At 52.3% G+C, this 18,029-nt stretch overlaps 2 protein-coding genes across 20 annotated transcripts in view; one reads left to right on the plus strand and one right to left on the minus strand.

The window, feature by feature from the left end:
- SYTL3 (synaptotagmin like 3) overlaps positions 1-7,385 on the plus strand; it is a 116,902-nt gene extending 109,517 nt beyond the window's left edge. For 17 of the 18 annotated variants that reach the window (XM_063725261.1, XM_054558392.1, XM_024248273.2 and 14 more), the window contains 4 exons: positions 3,192-3,297; positions 4,593-4,695; positions 5,828-6,033; positions 7,002-7,385. In XM_063725261.1, the coding sequence (XP_063581331.1) occupies positions 3,192-3,297; positions 4,593-4,695; positions 5,828-6,033; positions 7,002-7,111 (525 nt within the window). In that variant the 3' untranslated portion in view covers positions 7,112-7,385. The remainder of the gene's footprint in view (positions 1-3,191; positions 3,298-4,592; positions 4,696-5,827; positions 6,034-7,001) is intronic. The other variant, XM_054558403.1, reaches the window with a different exon arrangement.
- An 892-nt stretch (positions 7,386-8,277) lies between these two features.
- EZR (ezrin) overlaps positions 8,278-18,029 on the minus strand; it is a 53,151-nt gene continuing 43,399 nt past the window's right edge. For both annotated transcript variants that reach the window (XM_002817526.6, XM_009242406.4), the window contains 6 exons: positions 13,743-13,906; positions 13,264-13,394; positions 12,279-12,439; positions 11,827-11,919; positions 9,802-10,053; positions 8,278-9,619 (listed from right to left, as the gene is read on the minus strand). In XM_002817526.6, the coding sequence (XP_002817572.1) occupies positions 9,455-9,619; positions 9,802-10,053; positions 11,827-11,919; positions 12,279-12,439; positions 13,264-13,394; positions 13,743-13,906 (966 nt within the window). In that variant the 3' untranslated portion in view covers positions 8,278-9,454. The remainder of the gene's footprint in view (positions 9,620-9,801; positions 10,054-11,826; positions 11,920-12,278; positions 12,440-13,263; positions 13,395-13,742; positions 13,907-18,029) is intronic.

An 18,029-nucleotide genomic window follows, 5' to 3' on the forward strand; every position in this document is an offset into this window, starting at 1 on the left:
TAAATAAATCACTTTTCAGAGAGATCCCAGAAGAGAAAACGTACCTGGCAAGACTTGGACCCAAGACAGTGTGTGTTCGCCGGCCTGGCACTGTGACTTTCAAATAGTTACTTTCTCGTGGATGGGGTGGGCGGAGGATTCGTTTTAACTGGCTCAGCTCTGTTCAGGTACCCGAACAGCCCCCGCCTCAGCATCATACACAGACCAGACTGGATCAGGTCCTGTGGCTTCCCCTGGCGGAGGCCTCCCCTTGCTGGTGGCTGACCTGCTGGAAGCTGGCCATGCCTTTCCCTGGGGGCACCGCCCACAGCTATGCGGTCCCCCTGGGGGCTACAGTGTGTTGTTTCTAACCTTTCAACCCCAGGCACTCTCAATAATAGGTGACAATAACTAACAATAATAGGTGACAAATCGCTGGACCCAGTGCTGTGAGGAAGGCAGAGGCCGCCCTGGCTGGGATGTGGGGCTCCAGCTCCTGGTTTGGAATTGCACAGCAGGAGATAGATAGCACATGGGCTGGGGGTGGGTCAGAGGAGCTGATGGACTCCATTTAGGATCCGTGTCCCCCAGGCTATGCAGGTAGGAGGAGAGGCCTGGGAGAGAGGTTAGCATTTCTTGGAGACGCTGCTTTGTACTTTGCTGTGTCCAGATCCCGGACTGGGAGACAGTTCATGTGAGACCACGAGGGATGAAAAACGTGGGCTTCTGCCATCTCTTTAAAAACCCCAGTGGGGAGGCCGGGCACGATGGTTCTTGCCTGTAATCCCAGCACGTTGGGAGGCCGAGGCAGGCAGATCACAAGGTCAGGAGATTGAGACCATCCTGGCTAACACAGTGAAACCCCGTCTCTCTAAAAATACGAAAATTAGCTGGGTGTGGTGGTGCACGCCTGTAGTCCCAGCTACTCAGGAGGCTGAGGCAGGAGAATCACTTGAACCTGGGAGGCAGAGGTTGCAGTGAGTCGAGATTGTACCACTGCACTTCAGCCTGGCAACAGAGCGAGACTCTGTCTCAAAAAAAAAGAAAAAGAAAAAAACCAGCGGGATGGACTACTCCCTTCAGCCAAGGGCCCACAGCAGGCCCAGCCTTCTGCTCCAACCTGGACATAAGGCACAAGGGCCATCTGGCGTCTTTTCCTCTCTGGAGCCAGTGCAACTGGGATTTGCATTGTCTCTGCCTGGAAGCTTCTCAGGTTTCAGCCGAGGCCTCCTGGTGAGCCACCGCCCCCTCCCTGCTCTTCCAGGCAATGCCCACTCTCCCACTGCCTGTGCTGACTCCCCCAAGCTAGAGTCCAGGCTTAGACCTCCCCTTCCCAGTGCCTACCTGGAATGCATCCCCTATCCAAGGTCAGCCCAAGACGACCCAAAACCCACCTCCTCCAGGAAGCCATTCCCGATTACCCGTACCAGAAGTGGCCTCCCTTCCAGGACCCGGAGCTCAGGACGCCTGCTGTCTCTGGGCCTGATCTTCAGCCTCGGTGTCCCTTTGCTCCTGCCCCAGCCACGTTGCGGGTGGGCGAAGCATCTGGCTTCCATGCCTTCCTCTCACCCCTACTCTGTCATCTCTCAGAAGAGCATTGGCTCCTCCGGGACGCCCTGAGTTTCCAGCCTGAACTCCTTCTGTCAGAGGCTGAATCCCCCGTGCACCCTGCCTCTCCCACATCTCTGTCATCAGCTCGAAGACGAGGCCTGGAACAAGCACAGGGCCTGGCATAGGCGGCCACCAGGCCTCGTCAGACTGAGCCTGCTCTGGCAAGTGGGTGAGGAGCAGATGGCACAGAGCTGAAAGGCATCCCTCCTAAAGCCAGTAGGGTGGGGAGTCCACCCACAGACCTGCCCCTGGGCTCTGTTCTGCCTCGGTTTCTGGCCGCTGAGGCTGGAGGCAGCCATATCTCGTTTGGCACCCGAGGGCCGGGAAGACAGGGGCTGGCCCACGCGGGCTCCCAGGAGTCCTGAGGCCTCTGAGGGTAACTGAGAGGGCTGCTTCTCAGTGCTGGCAGGAGCCATGGTGGACCGGATGTGTCAAGACCAAACTTGTCCAACCTGCAGCCCGGGACGCCTCTGTTTTTTGGTGGTGGTTGTTTGTTTTGAGACGGAGTTTTGCTCTGTCGTCCAGGCTGGAGTGAAGTGGCGTGATCTCGGCTCACTGCAACCTCTGTCCCCTGGGTTCAAGCGATTCTCTGCCTCAGCCTCCCTAGTAGCTGGGATTATAGGCGCCCGTCACCACGCCCGGCTAATTTTTTTGTATTTTTGGTAGACATGGGGTTTCACCATGTTGGCCAGGCTGGTCTCGAACTCCTGACCTCAGGTGATCCACCCACCGTGGCCTCCCAAAGTGCTGGGATTACAGGCGTGAGTCACCATGCCTGGCCCCAGGATGGCATTGAATGCGACCCAACACAAATTCATAAACTTTCTTAAAACATGAGTTTTTTTGTGATTTTTTTTTAAGCTCATCAGCTGTTGTTAGTGTTAGTGTATTTTATGTGTGGCCCAGGGAAGACAATTCTTCTTCCAGTGTGGCCCAGGGAAGCCAAAAGACTGGACACACCCTGCTCTAGACTCTTCCCAATACTCTCCTCCCACCCCACCGGGAGAAAGATGATGTGGATTTCAGGATCGTCTCTTCTCCCGGCCCTCTTTTCACTCACTTTCTGGTAAAACCACTCACGACAGAAGCACCTCGGTGGGCAGGGAGGTGTCCTCAGACTCACCACACCCTGAGGGGCCACCCCCTGTGGCTCTGGACAGAGACTACTCCCCATGCTGTCCCCAGCGTCTGTGCCAGTCCTTGGCATGCAAGGGCAGCGTGAATCTCTGCTGACCTGGGTGGAGTGGGTGGGGTGGAGGCTTGAGTTCGTTTCTGTTTTCCAAACTCAGGCTGTGTCTGGGTTTTCGTAGAAACGTCTTAGGGAGTGTGCAGTGCCCTCGAGTCCCTTCACTTCCTCAGGCTCATCTGGCTCTGGTTCGCTGGGGTGGCCAAGCTGTTCCTCCCCATGCTGGGGTTGGGGAGGGTAGGAGTGAAACCAGATGGAAGGAAGACCAGTCCTGCCACGGGCACACCTGCTCCACCCAGGGCCTTGCAGGGGCCAGGGGGAAGCATTTGTGGACGGAGCTGAGACAACCAGAGGAACCCAGAAGGTTCTCGGGACTTGGGGAATCCTGTCCCTAAGCTCTGCCTCTTGTACCCAGGTGGAGAAATACGAAGACAGCGTTCCTCAGAGTAATGGAGAGCTCACAGTCCGGGCTAAGCTGGTCCTCCCTTCAGGGCCCAGAAAACTCCAAGAGGCTCAAGAAGGTCAGTGGCCTCCAGCCCCCTGGACATTGTCTGTGTCTTTGTTTGCAGAGCCTGGTGCCGCAGGCAGACTGAGGTGGGGTGAAAGTTTTCTAGCATTTCCTTTCTACACCCCCATGCCCAGCTCTAGCAGCTCTTTCTGAGCGATGCAGCGAGCCCGGGAGAGGTTCTTTGGAGCCTGTAGTGGGGGAAACGGGTGACCAGAAGCAGACGAGGCCTCTGATGCCCTCTCTACGCTCCTCTAAGGACACTGCCTAGGCCTTCCTCCCAGGGGCAGATTGGATGGTCTCTGGGGAAACCGTGGCCCCTCCTGAAGAGCAGAGGCTCTTCAATGTGGAGCCAAGAGCACATCTCGAGGTGCTGGTACCTGCAGGGCTCAGACGAGATAAATCCCTGCCCCCAGGCACGTGGGTAGCTGCTGCCCAGCAAAAGAAGTAGGTCAGGAAGGCGGGTCCTCAGGGACCCTATGGAGATTTTACTCCTTCAATAATGTGGGGCGTGTGGAAAGCAGGAGGGTGGAGGAGGGTGGGGAAGGACAGGGAGAATGCACATTTCTTTTTTTTTTTTTTTGAGACGGAGTTTTGCTCTGTCACCCAGGCTGGAGTACAGTGGCCCGATCTTGGCTCACTGCAAGCTTCGCCTCCTTGGTTCATGCCATTCTCCTGCCTCAGCCTCCCGAGTAGCTGGGACTACAGGCACCCGCCACCATGCCCAGCTAATTTTTTGTTTTTTTTTTTTAAGTAGAGATGGGGTTTCACCGTGTTAGCCAGGATGGTCTTGATCTCCTGACCTCGTGTTCCGCCCACCTCGGTCTCCCAAAGTGCTGGGATTACAGGCGTAAGCCCGGCCCAGAATGCACATTTCTGTTGTGTATTTCGGTGACTCCCTATTTGGCTAGAAGAGGAAATTCTGCTACCCAAGTTCACGGGGTCACCAGCAGACCAGCAGCAAGTGCCCTGTGGCCATCCCAACCTCCTAGACAGGGTCTCGGGGCTCTCACTTTCCCCCAAACTTCTGACTACAACTAGACTCAGACTTCAGCATCTTCCCTCTCCTTGCGTTCCTCTTTACTCTTTACTAGGATCTTAGTAAACCCTCCATCCTGTCCTCCACCGGACCACAGAGCGGCACAGTGTGGGCCGCGCCAGCAGAGCCCACTGCACCACTCCCATCTGCTCTCTCGGGGTCTGAGGGCTGTAGCAGATTCTCTAGCTGAGCTCTGAGTTTTGGGGTGGTGGTACTGCATACTAACCTATCAGGAGACATGGTTTGACAGTGAATACTGGCTTTCCTTCCAGGGACAGATCAGCCATCACTTCATGGTCAACTTTGTTTGGTAGTGCTAGGAGCCAAGAATTTACCTGTGCGGCCAGATGGCACCTTGAACTCATTTGTTAAGGGGTAGGTATTCGATGTAATCAAATATTTATTGATGATCTAGTATACATCACAACACGGCCCAGAACCTGCAGCGAACACTAAAAAACGTAAGCCACTTAAAATGTCTTATTTTAGCTTTCCTATGAAAATCTAACATAACACATATTAAAGACCCTGATTTCCGAAAATTCACAGGATGTGTACATGCTGGAGTACCCGAAACCCTAATCTTCTCAGTTCTTGTGATATCAGGAAGCGTTTTGAAATCAAGCATGAAAACGTAGTGTGTTCAGTAAATATTTCCTGAGCTTAACATCTCCTCTTGGACCAACAGTAAAATGCATGACTGTCCACATTTCATTCTCATTCAGTACAGGTGCATTGGCCCCTCTAAAAGTAAGGCAAATACCATTAATTATTACATTGAATTGTAAACTTCCCGTCAGTGACATAAGAGAAAAATGACGGTCAAAATAGAACTCAGGCTGGACGCAGTGGCTCGTGCCTGTAATCCCAGCACTTTGGGAGGCTAAGGCGGGTGGATCACCTGAGGTCAGGAGTTCAAAACTAGCCTGGCCAACATGGTGAAACCCCATCTCTACTAAAAATACAAAAATTAGCTGGGTGTGGTGGCGGGCACCTATAATCCCAGCTGCTCTGGAGGCTGAGACAGGAGTCTTCCTTGAACCTGGGGGGCGGAGGTTGCAGTGAGCTGAGATCGCGCCACTTCACTCCAGCCTGGGCGACAGAGCAAAACTCTGTCTCAAAAAAAGGAGAACTGAGCTTGTGTTCTAATCTTGTTGCTTATCTGCATGGCCTTGGACAAGCTTGTCTGAGCTGATTTTCCTGAGAACAGGGTTAAAAGGAGATAACGTGTGTATCTGCAGCCATGCTGGGAGGCACCCCAAGGAGGAAAGATTAAGATGAGGGCCACGAGGCCTCAGCATGCAACTGGCCCTTCATACCTGATGCAGAATTCAGCCCTAAGGGAAACGTGGCGAGTCCTGTGGTTCCCACCCTGCTTCACTGTGGAGGGTGTGGATTTGTGGACTTGGCACTTTTCTTAGTGCTTCCGATCTGCACTGATGCACAGGCCTCAGGAGAGGAGGCCATGTGGATGGCAGTGATTGCAGGGTTTGTATTCCCTCTTCAGCTGTCTCACTCTGCCAGACCAACAAAAACTGAGACTGAAGTCGCCAGTCCTGAAGAAGCAGGCTTGCCCCCAGTGGAAACACTCATTTGTCTTCAGTGGCGTAACCCCAGCTCAGCTGAGGCAGTCGAGCTTGGAGTTAACTGTCTGGGACCAGGCCTTCCTTGGAATGAACGACCGCTTGCTTGGAGGAGCCAGACTTGGTTCAAGTAAGTCTGAGATATTGAGCCCAAACGTTTATACTTTGTAATTATCCTAATGGGTACCGTGCAAAGAAAGAAAATGCTTCCACCAGGGCAGTGACTTAGCTGGTTTTGAAATTGCCTAGCCTGCCTTAATTGGAAATTCCTAAGTCTAGTTTTTACTCTACAGCTGAGCCATAATACAGCCAAGTATTTTGACAATTTAAATCAGATTCAGATCTGCTAAAGAAACAAAAATTATAGGCCTCCAAACGGGCTAGGTACAGTATTTGCTTTTGTTTCTGGCGTCAATCATAAAAGGATTATTTTCTTAAATGAAAATATCTTCTTAAACAAATGGCAATTCAGAAAGTACTTCATCAAAAGTGGTCAAAACAGCAACGCTGTCCGGAGCCGCTCGGCAGGGCGCCGCCGGCATGGTAGGTGGACAGCCCTCTGCTGTGAGGTTCCGTGCCTGGCACTGCTTCTAGCTGCCAGAAGTGTCCCTGACATGATGACAACCAAAAACACCTGCACACATCTCCAAGGACCTCCAACTGAGACCCAGTGACTGAAGAGAAATAAGCTTCACTGCTCAATTGCTTTTCAAAGATATTTTGTCCAAAGCATACTGTCTTCCTCTAAGAAGACCTTCCCATGGGCAAGCCCAGTACCAGTCTGAGACGGCCCCACCCAGCTAGCCATGCTGGTGTGCAACTATCCACTCCCTTGGTGAAGACCCAGCCCACCAAACCAGAGTCCTCGCTTCAAACTACAAAACTCCGGGCTGTTAGAGCCTCGCAGAGGAGAGGATGCCTGGGTGAATCTGTCTCAACACCAGCTTTGTTGGGGTGGTGGTGGTGGCATCTGTCATCAGTGGTTGGCCTTTTAATGTGGACTTAAGTGAAAAACTTCTGGCTGGTCATTTTTAAAGGGCTGAGAGGGGATGAAGTGGTGCCCTCCCCACCATGCTAAATTGTCTTCCTCTCTTACAGAGGGAGACGCAGCTGTTGGCGGGGATGCATGCTCACAATCGAAGCTCCAGTGGCAAAAAGTCCTTTCCAGCCCCAATCTATGGACAGACATGACCCTTGTCCTGCACTGACATGAAGGCCTCAAGGTTCCAGGTTGCAGCAGGCGTGAGGCACTGTGCGTCTGCAGAGTGGGGCTACGAACCAGGTGCAGGGTCCCAGCTTGGAGACCCTTTGGGCTGTGAACAGTGTCCATCTGCGGCCCTGTCCCGTGGCTTAAACGCCTATTGGTATCTGTGTATATTTAAGTTAAACACAATTATGAATGTTATCTAAGCCTCTGGTGGGTTATCTCCTCTTTGAGATGTAGAAAATGGCCAGATTTTAATAAACGTTGTTACCCATGTCCCCCAGTGCTTATCAAATGAGGTAAAAGGCTGGCTGGTGGGCATAATGACTCCCCCCTGTAACCCCAGCAACTTTGGGAGGCTGCAGTGGATGGCTTGAGCCATCTCACTGAGTGTGAGATCAGCCCAGGCAACATACCCTGTCTACAAAAAAAACAAAAAATTATCCAGGTGTGGTGGTGCACACCTGTAGTCCCAGTTAGTTACTCAGGAGGCTGAGCCGGGAGGACTGAGCCCAGGAGGTTGAGGCTGCAGTAAGCCCCGACCATGCAACTGTGCTCCAGCCTGGGCCAAACGAAGACCCTGTCTCAAGGAGAAAAAAAAGTCACAGCTTTGCTGTGAGAAGCATTTTGTTTATTGAGACGGAGTCTCCCCGTCACCAGGCTGGAGTGTAGTGGCGCGATCTCGGCTTGCTGCAAGCTCTGCCTCCCGGGTTCTGGCAATTCTCCTGCCCCAGCCTCCCAAGTAGCTGGGATTATAGGTATGCGCCACCACACCGGGCTAATTTTCGTATTTTTAGTAAAGACGGGGTTTCACCATGTTGGCCAGGATGGTCTTGATCTCCTGACCTTGTGATCCGACCACCTCAGCCTCCCAAAGTGCTGGGATTACAGGCGTGAGCCACTGTGCCCGGCCATGAGGAGCATTTTAGAGGAGGCTTCTGAGTGTTGGAACAGTCCTCCTCTCCTGTGGAAACCATCTCAAGGAGGTTAGGTGACCCATGGAGCACCAGGTCTTGGGTTGGTCAGCTCTAACTTACTTACTTACTTACCAGTGCACCCCCAGGGACACCACAGCCCCTCACAAAACCTGGCCAGAGGACAGCACAGAGCCCAGGCGAGTCGGCGATAGCCCTCCCACCCCACACACAAGCACACACCCGTGCTGCTTCGTGCCTTTGCAAAGCTTTTATTTCATGTCTGCAGCATGGAATCCACCTGCACATGGCATCTTAGCTGTGAAGGAGAAAGCAGTGCACGAGAAGGAATGAGTGGGCAGAGCCAATGGCCTCCACAAGCTGCCTTCCAGCAGCCTGCCAAGGCCATGGCAGAGTCTGCAAACAAACACAAGCAAACAGTCTTCACAGCTGGAGTCGGAAAGGTCATAGTGGCATGTGTGTATTTGACAAAATTAAGTGTGCATAGTCCATTACATGCATAAAACACTAATAATAAAAATCCTGTTTACACGTGACTGCAGCAGGCAGGTCCAGCTTCACCACTGCCCTCCTGCCACATCACATCAAGTGCCATGGTTTAGAGGGTTTTTTGTATGTAATTCTTTTATTCTGTAAAAGGTAACAAAATATACAGAACAAAACTTTCCCTTTTTTTTAAAACTAATGTTACAAATCTGTATTATCACTTGTATATAAATAGTATATAGCTGATCATTAATAAGGTGTATAAGTACAACAATGTATTCTGTTAAGCAAAAAAAAAAAAAAAAAAAAAAAATTTTCCAAGTGTCCTCCTCCACCACTCACGCTGGTGATCGCTGTGCTCTCTGCCAGCTCTGTGGAGTAACAGGAGGAGGGAATCACTGTGTATGTGCAAGAGAGCTTCAGACTCAATTTCCAAAATAATTTTCACCCCTCTAAGCATGTAAATATACAAAGATGGATCCTTCATAGAAATTAAAAACAATAATCAATTTGAGCTCATTTCAAATACAGAACAAGTATGGCACAGATGGAAGTCATGCCACGTTTCCTTTAATGATGCTGACTCTTGTTTCACACAGGCCAGCATGAAGTTTCTTACTCAGACTTTACAGGCATTTTCTGTAATTCAATCAGTCCTGCTCCCAGCACAACACAGGAGGTGATTCGAGAATAATCGCGAGAATCAGGCCTGCTTGGCACTATGATACAACTGGGGAAAACAAACCAGGGCGCCTCCCTGGTTCCCAGCCCAGAATGTTTCTGTTGGGTAACTGCTTTTTAAAGGAACTGGGATCTGAGGGAGTTCCTAGACTTGGAGCACTCAAGACACAAGCGTGGCGAGGCTGGCAGTGCCGGTGGCAGCGCCCGCTGTGAGCACCCCTCTGCCCTCAGTCCTGGCCTGGTCGTTACAGGGCCTCGAACTCATCGATGCGCTGCTTGGTGTTGCCCTGCCGGATCTGCCGCAGCGTCTTGTACTTGTCCCGGCCTTGCCTCATGTTCTCGTTGTGGATGATGTCATTGTGGGTCCTCTTATTCTCATCTCGGGCCTGGGACAGCTCGCTGCTCAGTGTCTGTAACATTAAGCAGCGTTGGTCAAGTCCCTTCCTCCCCATATGGCCCGGCCCGTCCCCTAGGAAAACGGGAAGGGCAAGAGGGGTGCTGGGTGGGGCTGGCTCACATCACTGCCCTCCCCAAGCCTGTCTGCTCCAAGAGCGAGGCAGGCTCCCTGGAGACAGAGCCCCTTGGGCCTCACCAGCAGCTGCCGCTGCACACGCTCGTTCTTCTCTGCCTCAGTGATGCGCTTCTCCTCATTGCGGTCATCCCGGATGCCCTCACTAGACAGCTCCGCGCTGTAGCCCGTGGGCTCCGCGCCCTCATCCTGCAAGCTCTCCTGGACATGGTAGCTCACCGGCTCGTACACGGGGGGCGGTGGGGGCGGGGGTGCTGTCATTACCAGGTGCAGCTCCTCCTTGGTCTTCACCAGGTCATCCTGGGCTTCTTTGGCCTTTGGAAAGCAAATTAATAGAAGACTTCTCACCCAGAAGTCCTATCCTCCTGGCTATGAGAACAGACTGTCACCTCCCTCTGTCCTGGCAGGCTAAGGCAGCACTGGGCTGGCTTTGAAGAGGAGCACCCTCAGGGTGCGTGTGGGGTTTACAACCCTCTGCGTCCAAGACAGGAAGAGGAACTGTGATACCGGAACCTGGGCAGTTTTAAAACTACCATTTCTTTTTTTATCTGTAACTCTAGACATTATATAATTTTTAGAAAAAAAATCCTGTTAGCATGAGTAACGGACTCTGTTCCTAGCCTCCCTTCATGCCACAGTCATTATCAAGTGCTCTCCTGCTTGCCACTTGCAGTCCTTCCAACAGCGTCACACACACCCAGTCCCGCCCGCCTCCATCCCAGCCCTAGAGTCGAGCTTAGTATGGATCTGCTTTGTAGCCAGCTCTCCTCACTTAACTCTTAAGGACTTTCTCCAAAAACCTAAGAACCAAAGTCTTCTGCTTGCAACTTGGGATGGTGATATGGCTGTCCCCCCACCCAAATCTCATCTCCAACTGTAATCCCCACATGCTGGGGGTGGGGGGATTACCTGGTGGGAGGTGACTGGATTATGGAGTGGTTTCCCCTATGCTATTCTCGTGCTAGTGGGTGGGTTCTGAGCAAGAGCTGATGGTTTCAGTGTTTGGCATTACCCCCCAAACACTTCTCTCTTCTGCCCTCATGTAAGAGGTGCCTGCTTCCCCTTCGCCTTCTGCCACGATTGTAAATTTGCTGAGGCCTCCTCCAACCATGTGGGACTGTGAGTCAATTAAACTTTTCTTTAACTACCCAGTCTCAGGTTGTTCTTTATAGCCGTGTGAGAACAGCCTAATACAGATCGGCAGCAGGAATGGGGGCTGGAACACAGGCAAGGAGGCACTAGGCAGAAGCGGCCCTGGACAGCCGGGAGACACGTGCCCAGAAGGCACCACCACAGATGGAGAAGCCACAGTGGGGGAAGGACGGGAGCTTCTTAAAGCCTGGTGTGCAGTCTCCAATGGGAACCATCCCCAGACCTCCTCAGGGGCTGTGCCTTCCTGGAGGGCACAGGGGATCTCAGACGGAAAGACAAGCTCTGCGTGTGTCTCACAACGAGAGCTACAGCTGATTAAACCTCTGTGCTAGGTCCTGGGCATGGGACCTCGCATCTGCAGAGCAACCTTATGAGTTGGGTATTGCCCCCATTCTACAATGAGGAAAATGAGGCTTGGAGAGGTGATGCTACTAGCTCCCAGTCAAATAGCTGATGAGCGGCAGAGCCCGGCTCTCACTCCAGCCTGGAGACGTCCAAGGAGCTGGATCTTTCCATGGTGCCCGCTGTATATACTAGCTGCAGGAGGTCGTGTTTCAGGCACTGCGACCCCATTGCAAGGGGCACATATATAATTAGATTTAAAACCAGTTCCTGACCGGGGGCTGTCAGATCAGCACTGAACAGTTCGGGGTGGAGGGGGCAAAGTGGGTGAAAGTCAATCAGAAGTCCTCCCTCTATGAATCCAGCAGCTGCACTGACTCATGTACAAAGTCAAACCCATCTCTTTGGGGATGTCTACTTCAATAGTACAGCTGGTATTGGCAGAGGATCATGAGACATCCCAGAAGCTTCCAGTGGGATGTGGCAGCTGAGCCAGACCTCTCCCCCCACCCACCCACCTGCAGAAGGGCCCCACCACAGGCAATGGGCAGCAGGTGCCGTGGCCGTGCAGAGGTTTCCCCCGTGCAGACTCACCCTGTGCTGCCACTCTTCAACCTCATCCTCCTTGCGCCTCCGCGCCTCTTCCAGGAGGGCAATCTTGGCAGTGTATTCTGCAAGCTCCGCAGCCTGGGAAGGGAATGCCAAGCTAAAGTCAGTTCTGATATCCTTTCAACAGTCCAGTTGTGAATGAGTGTTCATGTGTGTTGGCAAGCAGCCTCCAACGTGATACCTGAGTCCCCGCCACCCCCACTCCATGGTCAGCAGGGTCCACTGTGCGCCCCTGGCATCTCTTCCTGGATGCCCACACCCACCTTCAGTGGGTGACCCTGGCAACAGCCCGGCCCCTTCCCCACCAGCTGCCTTCAGCCCCCAGATCAGTTTACAGCTTCCAGTCATGACAATTATTACAAGGCAGGTGTCACATTTTCCATCCTCAGAAGCAGCCTCTCTATAATTCAGCATCTTGAAACTCAGGCCATTCCTACCAGCTGCTCCTGGCTCTTTATCTGATCCACCGCCTGTCTCTCCAGCTCCTCCTTAGCCCGCAGTGCAGCCATACGGTCAGCCTCTAGGCGCTCGGCCTCCTCCTGTGCCCGCTTCCTCTCCTCCTCCAGCTGCAGGGCCCTCTGAATCTGCTCTGAGAGCTCTGCAAAGACACAAAGCCAGAGCCATTCAAGCCCTCAGCCCAGGGACCTAGGAGCCCTCACCTTCCAGTCCCACCCCCAAAGCCACAGAGCCCTAGCCCAAGTCACAGGTTGAGGGGATGTCTTCCAGTGACCCTGGAGGAAAGCACTTCACAGAGCTCAGAGCTCATTGCTGTTGTATCCATGACAACTTCCTCAAGATGTCTAGAAACCCATCCAATGCCAGCCAGGCGCCCTTTCTCTGGCATGCCTGACTCAACTCTCTTGGCGCTACTCTCCCCAGGTCAGCCGCCCACTGTGCTGGTGGTCCACACTCCACTCAGAACTCAGAACGCCCTTCCCATGTGTGCTAAGGGCTGCCAGTGAATACAGCATCTGTGGCGCCTTGTGTAATCGGTCCAGCTGCTGGGGTTGTTGACTGGAGCTGTGCTGGGAAGTCTGGCTCTGAACAAGCCTTTGGGTTTTAGTCTAGAGGTTGATGGCAGTGCAGCATGGCCCTGTCACTCATGGGCTGTGGGACTGTGGGCAAATCACTGTACTGCACCAAACCTTACTGTCCTCATCGGGGAAACTGGGTGATTAAGCACTTACCACAAAGGACTAGGGAAATTTTAAAATACAAAGTCTTAGAACAATTAGCACCAAAGTTAAATAAGTACAGAACTGTTTTCCAAACCAAATAGCCATTTAATCATTTCGGTTGTGAGTCTGCGCTGTGGGACACGTTCTTGGTTTCCTTCCCGGTGAGTAGGTAGGTGGGTGTGGCCTCTGCCCCTCTGTGGAAATGCATGACCCAGTGTAGAGTGCCAGCCCCAGGGTGCCTGACCTCTCTCCGCCTTCTTTGTCTTCTCCTCATAGTCCTGCAGCCGCAGCATCAGCTCTTCCTTCTCACGCATCATCTGCTCTTTCTCTCTCTCCACGGTTTCTCTCCTTTTCTTCTCTGTTTCCAGCTGTTGCCTGGTGCAGGGAAAAAGAGGCACAGGGAGATTTTGACTCTGGCAGGAAAGTGAGGGGTCAACACACTTCACGGGTACTTGAAGCTCCAGGATGGACTTGGTGTCCTGAGGGCCACCCTGGCCTGCTGCCAGCCTGAGCTGCCTGATGGAGCAGCCGCTCCAGGGCTGACACCAGGCTCAGCACCACAGCAACTGCCCAGAGACAAAGGCCTCGAAGATCCCAGCTTGGTGACTGGGTCCCATTCCACCAGGCTCTCCCCATCAGCTCCACAGTCACCTGACAGGCACTGGCTGCCAGTGGCTGAGCTGGGAGAACACAGGACCCCCCGCTCTGGCCTCCCATGCTCACCGCTCCAGCTGCTTCTGATGCTTCTCCTCCCGGGCCTGGGCCTTCATCTGCTGCACTTCGATGGTGTCAGGCTTCCTGCGGCGCATATACAGCTCATGGTTGCCCATGCAGAGCTGCAGGATCCGCTTGTTGATTCTCAGGCGCGGGGCATAAAACACAAAGTCCTACAAAACAGAACAGGGCCACCTGGACTCAAGCTCCGTCGTTTGGTTTTCTTCTCCCAAACCATACTTCACAAAGGTCCGGAACTTTTCTAAAAGTACAAATGTAGCAGAACAGGGATGGCAGCATCTCCGCACTGGGAATGTGCGTTCTCCAGGACAGATGGAGGAAGGGCACGTGCCGTGTGTGTGTGCGGTTATGTGTGGGTATGTAGCACTGGGAAAGTGCATTCTCTGGGACGGGTGGAGGAAGGGCAGGTGCCGCGTGTGTGTGCAGTTATGTGTGGGTAGGTACATGCTGCATGCACACTGAAATGCCACTGCACGTTAACTGCAAAGCTTTTCCAAGGCGAGAACTCTCAGCCTTGGGAAACCTTTCAAGTCTCAGAGCTGCCTGCTCTTCCAGGTAGCCACCTTTCATGATGTCCTCTCCAGCCCCACTGCTCCCCATCCCCGATGCTTGCCTGGACTGCCTCTGCTTCTATTTGGGCTTCGTCTCCTCTGCCACAGCCTCCCCTCCCACACTGTTATTGCTACACTGACTGGGTCACCACCCCAACCCATCACTGCCAGCCTGGGAGCTCCAGGACGAGCTCCAGGGCCTGGGCCCAACCCACACGGAGACCTTCCAGCTCTGGGCCCAGCCTCCGCTGTGCACTCGGTTCTCTCTCCTCAAAGCTGTCCAGCCCTGCTCCTGCCACACCAGCTATAGGTACTCGCCGCAGTGGCACTGTCACTTCACTCCAGTGACTCCTTTCAGCATCTCACTCCTATGAGGCCATCAGCTCCCGAGAGCAGGGGCCACATTCACTCATCTCTATCTTCGCAGGGTATTTGAGGTGCGCAGTACCTGCCAGGCACCGCCAGCTCATGCAGCACAGACAGCCACGTGCGACCTCCACAGCCTTTACCAGGCTCAGCGCCTTCAACCATAAGGTGGGGATGCTGGTATCTCAAGGGACTTCAGATATGGGACTCAATCCTCCCAGCAGTCCCATTAGATGCTGGCGTCCCTGCCTTATTGGTGACGTTCAAGAGGTACTCAGCGCAGTAAGAGCTGGCTGACACACACAGCGGTCACTCCAATTGCTAGTGCCTTGCAAGACTGCAACCAGAGCAGCCTCCTCGAAAACATGGCAGAATCACAGCCTTCGGGAAACTCGTGACCATGACTGGAAACATTTGGGACACAGCTGACAATCTTGGTCCCAACTCCTTGCTACTGCTGTGATTAGCTTACAAGACAGAAGAATATGGTTTAGAAACTCCCATGAAAAGTTATTTTTCAGTGACTCTGTCGGCTTCCTCTTAACCTCAGGGCCCCCAGCATCCAGCTTCTGACCATTTGGAACAGAGGGACGGGGTGGCTAAAACAAAAAAACAGTGCGATACATCCCACAGCAACTTCTGAGACCTAACGACCAACCGGCTGAGCAGGCTCATCAACACATCCGAGAAGAATCTATTTAGCTTCAGTCTTTTCATCTGTTCCAGAAATCCTGGGGTGAGAGGTGATGCCAAGCCCTGAGAGCCCATGAACTTCCTGGGTGGGGCTGTCTTTGGGGTTTCACACCCTTGCTGTTAAGTCATTGGGTTTCCCAGGGAGGAGTCTGTGGAGCTGGGAGCAATCGGCATTTTTATGACCCACCTATCCCTTATTACACAAGAGGAAACAATCCTGCATTACAGCTTCGGAGGACTCTACCAAATAGGCCCTGACTCAGAAACGCTGATTAGCACCAACTCCCCTTTATGGGGTTGTGGGGGTACACGGGTGGGGGGATCAATGAAAAACCTCAATGGTAACTTCAGGTTAACAATGTCCCCCTCTCCCCCTTTCCCTGCAGAAGACAGATCCTGCCAGCAACGGGAACCAGGAGAATTCGGGGAGTCCACTGCCAGTGGGTGAGGGAGGATGGTGCCTGGCAGGAAATCTCTCCCAGTGCTTTTGAAGGAAGCCAGTTTTTCACTTCAAGTTAAAACAAAGACTCATACTGAAATGTTTCTAAATCCATGTCGCTAACCTGATGCAGGATGCAGCTTCCTGATGCAGAACCACAACACAACAAGAGCAGGGTTTTTAAACTGGCCGAGGACCAGCAAGGTAAAAATGCAAACCAGGCACAATGAAAGTTCAAGAAAAATAAACCCAAGACCCTACAAATACAGAAGGAGAGAAGGTAAAAGAGCCCCTTTTCAAGTCCCCAAGATGCCAGGAAACTCCCCCACAAGAGGCCAATCCCAAGGCTCATCTGGCTGCAGAGATGGCAGGAGGCAGCCGCGGGAGGCAGCAAGGCAGTGGGGCTCCTGGGAAAGTCACGTGGAGGAAGCAGCTGAGGAGTCAGAGCAGAAACGCTGCTTACTTTCTCCAAATTTCAGATGCCTGAGAGCCTTCTGACTTTTCCACAAGGCCACAGAAACAAAAGGCCCTTTTGAAAGGGAAAAGGCAGCCGCCTCAGCCCCTCATAGGGTCACCTGGGCAGGCCGTGTCAGCTGTATACAAGGTCCCATCTAAAGAGCCAAAGCGTGGCCCCAAACTGCTGTATGCACCTTGGCAGGGAAGAGAAGCTGGCTTTTAAAAAGGAGACGCCAGTTGTTGGGGGAGAACTGGACAAAGACTCATTTGTGAGTTCACAGCAGAAACCGCCTGGGGTGAAGGTGACCCCCAAAAGTCAATACGAGATAAGGAATCCCACCACCTCAAACTTTGGGGCTTCCTCTTCTTTTTTACATGAAAGTTCGATGTTGAAAACTTGAACTTCTGCCCAAAGTTTACAGACTGAGGTGGGGCAGTACCTCGAGCAGCCCCAGGGTGTTGAGGGGGTGACAGAACTCCACCTCCTCAAACCAGCAGTGCCCACTCAAGGCAGATGCTGCCTCCTCAGTGTGGCTCCTGCCCAACCTGCCTAAAGGAATCTCACCCCCATCTTCTGATCCGGCTTAGTTTTTAATCACAGCTGTACTGTTAAATTTACTACCAGGAAGCATCTCATTTGCCTTTTTAACCCTTTCCTTCACTTAAACATAGGCTCACCAGGGCAGGAGCTTTGCCTTGTTGATGGTGCACACAGCCCTGGAAGAGTGCCTGGGACAGCGTGCCACCAGCGAATGTTTCTTTTGCTTAAGAGACGGCTTCACATGAGGCTACTCTATAATAAAGGTACATGCACCAGATGCGTTAGAATGGCTTCTACTTGGGGCTTATTATGAAAATATTCTTCAGCTTTTCAAGAGATGAACTTACATCACACACACACACACACACGCACACACATTCTGAAACAGTCTAGTCCAGAACTTCTGCTCTAGTCAAATTTTTAATAAAAGTGTTCTGAAAAGGCAGTAGCGTCACAGAGTATGTAGCAGCCTACTGATGAGAGATTTCAGAATTTTCTTGCTCTTCTAAACTGTGCCAATCTTACTACCCAAGTGACATGAAGACGCTATGACCCTCCATTCATGGTGTTGCATAATATGAACTGCTGCCATGGAGCCTTAGAGTCTGCATTCAATACGTGTTTAATTTTAAATAACTATGCAACTACCCACAGAGTAGCAGCCAAGAGTTTGCAAACCGCAGGAAACTTTTTTTTTTTTTTTGAGATGGAGTCTAGCTCTGTCACCCAGGCTTGAGTGCAGTGGCGATCTCAGCTCACTGCAACCTCCGCTTCCTGGTTCAAGTGATTCTCCTGCCTCAGCCTCCCGAATAGCTGGGATTACAGGCGCCCACCACCATGCCCAGATAATTTTTGTATTTTTAGTAGAGATGGGGTTTCACTGTGTTGGCCAGGCTGGTCTCGAACTCCTGACCTTGTGATTCGGCCATCTCAGTCTCCCAAAGTGCTGGGATTACAGGCATGAGCCACTGCGCCCGGCCAAGACGTTTTTAACAAAGAAGAAAATAGCTTCACAAAATTGTCATGACCTGCTAATTTTAAATTATGCTAGACAAACCTGTATGTGGGGAGAAGTAACAGGACAGTAACACCACATACTGTTCTAAGTGGATTTACCATTGCTAAGCAGTACCCAGTCCCAAAAGGGTTAACAGACAACGAAGGTATGGACCACGGCCCATGTTTGCCTCTCCAAGCTTAACACTGTAACTAAGGAACAAAAATTACAT

This window comes from Pongo abelii, chromosome 5 (genome assembly GCF_028885655.2).
Source record: "Pongo abelii isolate AG06213 chromosome 5, NHGRI_mPonAbe1-v2.0_pri, whole genome shotgun sequence".
NCBI lineage: Eukaryota > Metazoa > Chordata > Mammalia > Primates > Hominidae > Pongo > Pongo abelii.